Consider the following 8,279-nt stretch of genomic DNA (forward strand, 5'->3'; position numbering starts at 1 on the left):
TTGCACTTGAAGAACATGATACTGAGAAATCATCCTTGGGCTCCTTACTGGGGCTTACATTCAGAGAAATACAAAACTGCCTCAAAGCCTTTAGTTTAGTTTGTGTTTAGTCTTTTCCTCTTGTCTGTGGGTTGTGTTTCTTGGGTTTTCTTTTGCATTTTATTGACAAAAAAGGATGAATCATGGTTCCTGGAAGCAGAAAAGAGGCTGTTTGGTTATCACTGCTGGGAATGCTGTGTAGCGAAACTGTGAGGGAGTAGGTGGTTCTTCTTCTGCTCGTCTTGCAATCCTAAATATGATCATAAACAGCTGAATTTGTGTCAGGCTTGCAACTGCGCGTGTACCTACTCCCACCTCAGTTTGAGGTACATGCTTTATCATCCGTGTGAGTTAAAAGACATTTCTGGGAGGCATGATATCGGAGGTCGTTCCACATCTTCTTGAGCGGCTGCTTCTGGCTGCTGAAGTGCATGTGCACACGAAAGTGTGCTTTTGTCTATGCTCATGATCCATTTACTTTGTTTCTAGGACTCATCACAATAAAAGAAGCCCATGATATAGAAGCCAGACTTAATGAAGTGGAAAAACTTCTGAAAACTATTATAAACATGCCTTGGAAGGTGAGTAAGCCAAGTTCCACATTTAGCCCAGCTTGACTCCTCCCTGATGGTGACATGTACTCTTATGCAGATTAGAAAGTGATGGGCTTTGCCAAACTCTAAAAGAAGCAGCAGTTTATTGAGTGTCTTGGAGAAGTGCTCAGTGCCAGAACTGTAATGACATCTTCAGGCTGTTGCTTGCAGTAAGTCTTTCTGTCATACAGGGGTGGAAAGGGAGAAGATGCACAAAACAAACTGCTGGGAAAAACAGATGTTTGTTTCTTTTTTTAAGTATTCAAGATCTGAAGTCGTCCTCACATTCTTTGAGAGATCTCCTTTGGACCAAGTTCTAAAAAATGACAATGTCCATAAGATCCAGCCAAGCTTCCAAAGTCCAGTTAAAATATCAGGTAAGAGTTGTTAGCTTCCTACATTTGACACAAGAGTTACAAAATGAAAATTACTTTATTTGCTGTTCCCCTTATTCTTTCTCCACCAGCAATTCAAAAGATAGTTCTCTATAGTCTGCCCTGTAATACAGAACATATAATTAGCCTTGATATCATATGCAACTTGCGTTCAGGCAGTGAAGTGGTAGGTGAAATTGAAGGCCAATAAATTCAAAGAAGTGGATGTGAGGAAAATGCAGTCCTCACTATTGTCACATGTGATAGTGCTGCTACGCTTTAGGAAGGAGATTTTGAGGCTATTGATAACAGTTCTGGGAAAATGTAAGGTCGGTGCCAAGCGGTGAGCAAAACCAGCAGTGAGAATATTAGATATTATTAGAAAAGGAGGGGAGAGCCACCCTGTGTTGAATACAGTGTCTGCAATGCCAGTCTCTTCATCTTGGAAAGGATATAATAGCATTTAAAAACATACAAATGAAAGACAAAGATTCAAATCATTGAACAGCTTCTCTAAGAAAAAGGTTAAGTAAAGAAGGACACTTCAGCTTTGAGGAGAGATGACAGAGTGGGGATATGTTGGAAGTCTACAAAGCTGTGAATAGAAAGAGGTCAATTACCTTGTACTTCTCACGAAACAAGAAGTATAGGTTATCCAATAACACTGTCAGAGCCTTTAAACAAACAAAAGAAAGGTTATAAAATTGTTTGGTTTTCATATGGAGCACACTCGAGGAGTGGAACTCATTGTCACAGGATACAGTGGAACTGAAAGAATAAATTACTTCAAAAAAGAATTGGACGAGCAAGTGGAGAAAAAGTACATTGAGACCTGTCACAGGTGGAGTCATAGGAAGTTTCTAAACCACAGATTGCTGGAGGGTAAAATGGAGAGCAGTATTACTCTATTCTCGCCCATTCTTTCATCCTTTCCCCTCCACATCTGCTACTGACCTTTAAAAGGTTTGTGGTCTTTTGGTGCGCCTGGTTTTGTATTTCTGTACAGAAATGTTTTGTGTGAGCCTACTGGCAGCTGCTGTTTTTGTGTTGCCAGAAGAGTCCATTTCAGAGAGTGAAATAAAAGTGACGCACTACATAGTCCTCCAAGTTGCATAAAGTGTTTAGTGTGAAACTGGTATTAGTTTTCTTAGATATTAACAGTATATTGGTTAATGGCCAGTCAGTGTGTCAGCACGTTAAAGGTGTAAACAGTGTGTCTTGAGGATTGATCTTATACGCAGGGTAGATTTTTTTGTAATTTATCCTGAGCTCAGGTTCTAAGTTAACTAGTCCTCTGTTAAATAAATACTATTTTAATTAAACGGTTAAAGTTTCATGAGCCTGCCAATAACTGTTTAGAAGAGCGTGCTGTGTAGTACAGAGCCTCAGTGAGAATCATGGTCTTGCCAGCCTGTCTGGGCTGGTGCCTTCTTGTAGGGCCACCCACATCCAGGCTGCACAGGGACTGTAAAGAACAGACCCTGGGGCTTTACTGCAAGCTGGGGTGGTGCAGATCTGGCTTCCTGGGAGCGAGAGACAGGAACCAACATGTACATCTCATGCCCCATCTGTGGCTAGGGAAGTTTGGCTAATGTCTTGACTTAGTGTGGAAATGTCAGGTGAAATTCCTCATGTGTATGTTCCTGGCATCATCCAAAGGCTGAACGTGGTTACTTACTTTTCTCCTGAACACCAGGACATGTTCTCAGCACCGAGAGTATATTTACTGGTTTTGTCTGAAATGTGTTGCTACTCTGAGACCAGAGCTGAAAAATGGGTCCTAGCAACTGCTCATTGCAAAGTGAGAGCTCCTCAAAACATATGCTGTAAAAATGCTTCAAAGGGTGGTTCTGTCAGTGATTTTTTTGTTGTTGTTCTTTTTGCCAACTGGCAAATATAAAGAATAAATGTACTTGGAATTGCATTGGTTAGAAACTGCAGCATTGCTCTGGCTTGGGGCTTTTTGCTGTTTGGAAGGGCTTCATATAACTTTTGTGAGGGTGAGTATCCCCTTAAGGGCACACATACTCTGTGTGTGCGTGACTGAACGTGTCAGATGGCAAGTACAACAGAGCAAAGATGATGGTCAAGTTCAGAGTGAGGGTGCCTGGCTGATGGACAGAGGCTAACAGCAAAGGAAACCCTCCTGCCAGCCTGAAGGTAGAGGAGCTGTGGAAACCGAGTTAGCTGAATAACAACGTGTCTTGGTTTAATTCTTAATTAATTTTGGTAGAGACTAGTCATACCTAATTAAATGGAGGAAGATTCCCCTTCCTATGCAGCTATCCAAAAGCATCTCAAGGTAATTAGTTTTGTCGTTTAAGTGATTGCTGAAAAGAATTTAAGAACATAGGTGGAAATGTGATGATAATTGGTATTTGCCTTGTCTGAATGTTGCACACTGCAAATGGTTTCAGTGTCTGCAGCGTTGTCAGCAGATGGCAGTAAATGTTAACGTCTGAAGCAGTTCATGCAGCAATGAAATGCTGTGACTCTTAGGTCATGTCACGGACACCAGAAAAACACTGGCATTCATGTTAGTCATAGTGCAGCTTTCTACATGGGTTGCAGACTTAGAGGTGGAAAAAATGTTTTGCATTCTCTGGAAAATAACTGTCTCCAACATGGTCCTGTTCAGAGTGGTAGGTGATGGGTAAAAGAGAAAGGGCCAGCCTTTTAGATGAAAGCCGAATTTGACTTTATGGCGGAATTCTTACTGTGCAGTATGATGATGGCTCAGGGTGAGTCATGAGCAAAGTGTGATTCTACTGGACTTCAGTGTTTTTACCACCCCAAACATTCTGCTGAAGTGAGTTGCAGTAAAATACAGACTGAAAGTCAAAGATGACTTTCTTGAGAAAAATATGCAGGTGACTTCTGGCTTTACCCTCATGTAGGAACATGTAAATCTATACTATAAAAAATCACCTCCCTCCTTTCTCCTGTGTTATCTCCTGCGCGCTGCTTGGGCTGTATGTGTAGTTGAAACCTGAGGATTTCCTGTATGTATGTTTTGTTGTGCCTACTGCCTTTTCTGCCACAGACAAATTTCCTTTTGTTTGTGCTGATAATGCAAGGCTGTGACACAGGGCCCTTGTAGTCTGAGGCAGATCGTGAGTCATCCCGCTTGAGTCAGTGCTGGTTTATATAGATATGTGTGTCCATTTTGTGGTGGCCCTAGCTTCATCTGGGACTGTGTGACTGAAAGAAACGCTTGTTTCTTGCCTCGTCTGCCTTTCCACGTAGCACAGATGTGGATTAACTTGTCATTCACATCAAATACTATTCTTTAATTATAAACTCTCCCCATGGTAGTAAGTCAGTGAAATTATGTGCAAATTTAAACTCTTCTGGGTTGGAGTCTTCTTGTACAGTGAGAAACCTAAGCAGAGTTGAAGGCAGCCTAGAAGATTACATTCCTTTACACGACTTAAAGATGGTGGTGGAGTTAACTTGGAAGGACACTTTTTATTTCCCTTTTCCTCTATTTTTTATTTTTACTTAACTGGCTTAAGCCTGGGACTGTCCAGGAAAAATGCAATTACATTTTGGTAGTGATAGGTTGCGATATATGGATGGGCTGCCGCTCTGCTAAGGATGATTTTGCCACTGGCAATAACAGGGCTGGAACTGGGCCCTGTTTCGAATGCTCTGTGTCATGAATGGATTACATGACTAAAATTGCTTAGGCACTGATAGCTGCAGACATACATAGCTGTAAGATGCTATGAAACAACTCTTTGTTCCTGCTCTCGTGTGCAGCTTTTCAATGTCATGCACACGTCTCAGTTCATAACCATGACAATTACATACCATATGTAGTTGCTTTCCAGCTTATTTTTGTATTTTCATCTTGTTTTCTGTTTTCTCCCAACAGAAATCATGCGATCAAATGGATTTTGTTTAGCCAACACTGAAACAATAGTCATTGACAACAGTATTCCCAATGGAAAAGAGAAGCACCTGGACATAGATTCAGCAGAACACTTGTAAGTGGGGTTTGTGCACGAGTGACACCGTCAGCTTTGGAAAAACTAGCTTTCCCCCCCACCCCCCAGCAGAATGTTATCCTCTGTCTAGGAGAAAAAATGACATTCTGACTGGTTGAAGATTACTGGACCTGATTGCTCACACTTCACAGCTCTTTCTATTAAAATGGATAAAATGGCTCTTGGCAGGAATGACTGACACCAAGGAGCTCAGTTCTCTGTGAATGGAAAAAAGCTGTGGTTGTCCTAGGGGTCCTGCCAGGTGAATATAGGGGAGTTTTTTCTTTCCCTCATGACTGTGAGAGCTGGTTTGAACTCTAATTTGGAAACTCAAACATCCTTACGAACGGAATATTCTCTATGAACAGTATGCTTTATTTGAGAAGCAAAACACCATCCTCGGAGGAGGGGAACATACCCCTAAGCGTGATTGAAGGAAGCTCAGCAGCTGCTCAGGTGCTGTGGCGTGCTGGGACTTGGAATCAGGTGTATTTCGTTAGGGGAGAGGGCAGTTAGACGAGTCTTATTTGTAAATTCTGCCTCCTAATGCATGTAGGTGTGCTGGGATTGCAGACCTGCAACCAGAAGAGCTTTCACATAGGTCTTAAGTCAGTGACTGTATTGACAGATGAATATTGATGGAAATCTGCTCTTAGAGATTTCTGTCCTAGCAGGTGATTGATATTTCTATGAGCTTCAGGAGGTGAAGCATTTAAATATTTTTAATGAGGAACATTAACCTACTTTGTCATTAGAGCAGTCAAAATGATGGAAAGAGAGTACTAAAAGCCATACGGAGGCTTTATCTTTGAATGCAGTGTTCTGTCTTGCCACGTTTCAAATGTGGTCATTGCCAGTCTGTGGAAAGGTTTAGAGCTTGACAAGAGTTTGTCACGGGCTGGAGTGTATCTCTGACGCCAGGGTAATTTCTTGAAGCCTTTCTATTAATTTATCATTTCCTGTTTTGAACCTTGACCTTGATAACAGCATTTAAGCTTATGAGCTTGTATTAATGAGGATGAAGTGACACACTGAGGTAATGCTCTAAGGCAAATGTCTGGAAATTGAACGATGTCAACTTTATAGTGGATCACTCTTTCATACTGCAAGTGACAAAGAATGGGAGCAAATTACTAAAGAAAGCTTTTTCCTGCCTTATTTTGATTATTTACAAAAAAAAATTTGATTAGAAAGAAAAAAAATTCTAGTTTTGATTTTAAAAATGTGCTGCAGCCCAACCAAAACTTACTGGTGTGGGCTCAGAAACTGCCATCATCTAACTGTCATCCATTGAAGTCAGAGACTAGGAAGGCCAGAAAATACTAACGTGATAGAAGCTGTATGGTAGGCATGGTTTCCCAGAAACTGGTGGCAGAAATAAATCTAGCATAACAGCCTGGCGCTGTGCATTTGTATTTTAACTTTCCTGGAGGAAATTAAATCAAGAGTCAAAAAGTTAATAAATTTCAAATGTGTGTTTTACATGGTGCCCTATATTTGCCCATCCTGCTGTATTTTGTAGCCAGGAGATAATGGCGTTTGTCTAGCACAGCTGCTAAAAATTGCAAAGCTATAAAAATTGTACCTGTTTTAAAAGCAGTTTTCTATACTGATGCTTTAATAGTAGGTTAGTAGCCCAGAAAGGAAGCTTTAAAAATCTTTCAAAATCCTATGCAGTTCCTTTTTGGTCTCCGTAAAATTGGGTTTACAGGTGTTTTCTATTCTGAATTCCTTGTGGACTTGTATACCCTCAGATGGGAATTTTTGCTTTCAACAACGTTAAACTCTCTACGACTTCTGGGTTTTGGCTGCCAATGTACTTGAATAGGACATTTTGCAAAGCAATCCTGTATTTTTTGGAGAGAGGCACTTGGAGCTTTGGCAGTAGTATCCATTCCCTGAGTTCCCGCTGCACTGGTTAGCTGTTGTAAGCTGCAGCACTACCTATCCAGTGATCCATCAGCTGAAGTCTCATATTTGTGGCGAAAGAAACTAGAGCATTTTGCAAGTTGGAGTTCTTTACTCTGTTATTCTACAGTAGCTGCTTTCTGCTTCCTTCATTTTGTCTCTACTTCTAATTGGCAGTACAACATACTGTCGCGAATTGCGGTGAATCCAGCGTGCTCAGCATCCTTGAGGCATAAACAGTCCTTTTTCATGTGGCTCTTGGAGTGCTCTGCAGTCCTTTTGAAAGATGATAAACAAATGTATTTGAACTTACGCCTTGGTTTTGTTACAGAGGTGCCTTCCCCTGCCAGCACTGTTTGCACTTCTTGCTTTCAGGCCAGCAGCAGAGACTGTGGCATGGACATGCTGTCTTTTTAGCAAATTCACTCCAGTACTAGATGTACATTTTCAGGATGATGCTACCATTGTCACGACCATCTTGTGGTCCATGGGAGAGACTTTCATCAGTGGCAATGCAAAAGCAGCACAGAGGTGGTAAAATCTGATACAGAATTTTTCCAGGAAAATGAAATCCTGCTCTTGACAGCAGAAGAAAATGCTTCCCCTGTGCTTTTTAGTCTTAGATGGGAGGAGATCTGTCCAGGTACTGCTTGTATGTAAGGTGATGAGGGGAGCTGGGCTGTTGCCTAACATCATGCTTACACGGGAATTACTCCTGTGAGTTAATGAGAAGTATCATAGAATTTTCTAGGTTGGAAAAGACCCCTGAGATCATTGAGTCCAACCCAGTACTGTGTAAACTTAACACTGTATCACTGACAAGTCCACTGCTAAACCATGCCCTTAAGTGCCACCTCTACAGGTCTGTTAAATACCTCCAGAGATGGTGACTCCCACTTCCCTGGGCAGCCTGTTCCAGTGCTTCACAACCTGTTCCATGAAATTTTTCCTAATACCCAACCTCCCTGGGCAACTATAAACCTCCCTGGTGCAACTCGAGGCTGTTTCCTCTTGTCCTATCACTTGTTACTGGAGAAAAGAGACCAAGATGCACCTCAATACCCTCTCCTTTCAGGTGATTGTAGAGAGTGATGAGGTCTCCTCTGGTCCTCCTTTTCTCCAGGCTAAACATTCCCAGTTCCCTCAGCTACTCTTCATAAGACTTGTTCTCCAGACCCTTCACCAGCTTTGTTGCTCTTCTCTGCACATGCTCCAGCACCTCAATGTCCTGAAGTGAGGGGCCCAAAACTGGACACAGTACTCAAGGTGTGACCTCACCAGTGCCAAGTACAGGGGGACAATCACTTCTCTGCTCCTGCTGGCCGCACTATTGCTGATACAAGCCAGGGTGCCGTTGGCCGTCTGGGCACACTGGC

General features: G+C 42.0%; 1 protein-coding gene across 1 annotated transcript in view; it reads left to right on the top strand.

Moving 5' to 3' along the window:
* Positions 1-528: 528 nt before the first annotated feature.
* PXDC1 (PX domain containing 1) overlaps positions 529-8,279 on the top strand; it is a gene marked incomplete at its 5' end in the record, with an annotated part of 10,682 nt that continues 2,931 nt past the window's right edge. The window contains 3 exons of the mRNA XM_010140249.1: positions 529-620; positions 892-1,009; positions 4,884-4,995. Coding sequence (XP_010138551.1) covers positions 529-620; positions 892-1,009; positions 4,884-4,995 — 322 coding nt within the window. The remainder of the gene's footprint in view (positions 621-891; positions 1,010-4,883; positions 4,996-8,279) is intronic.

Source organism: Buceros rhinoceros, unplaced genomic scaffold (genome assembly GCF_000710305.1).
Source record: "Buceros rhinoceros silvestris isolate BGI_N320 unplaced genomic scaffold, ASM71030v1 scaffold3680, whole genome shotgun sequence".
Taxonomy (NCBI): Eukaryota; Metazoa; Chordata; class Aves; order Bucerotiformes; family Bucerotidae; genus Buceros; species Buceros rhinoceros.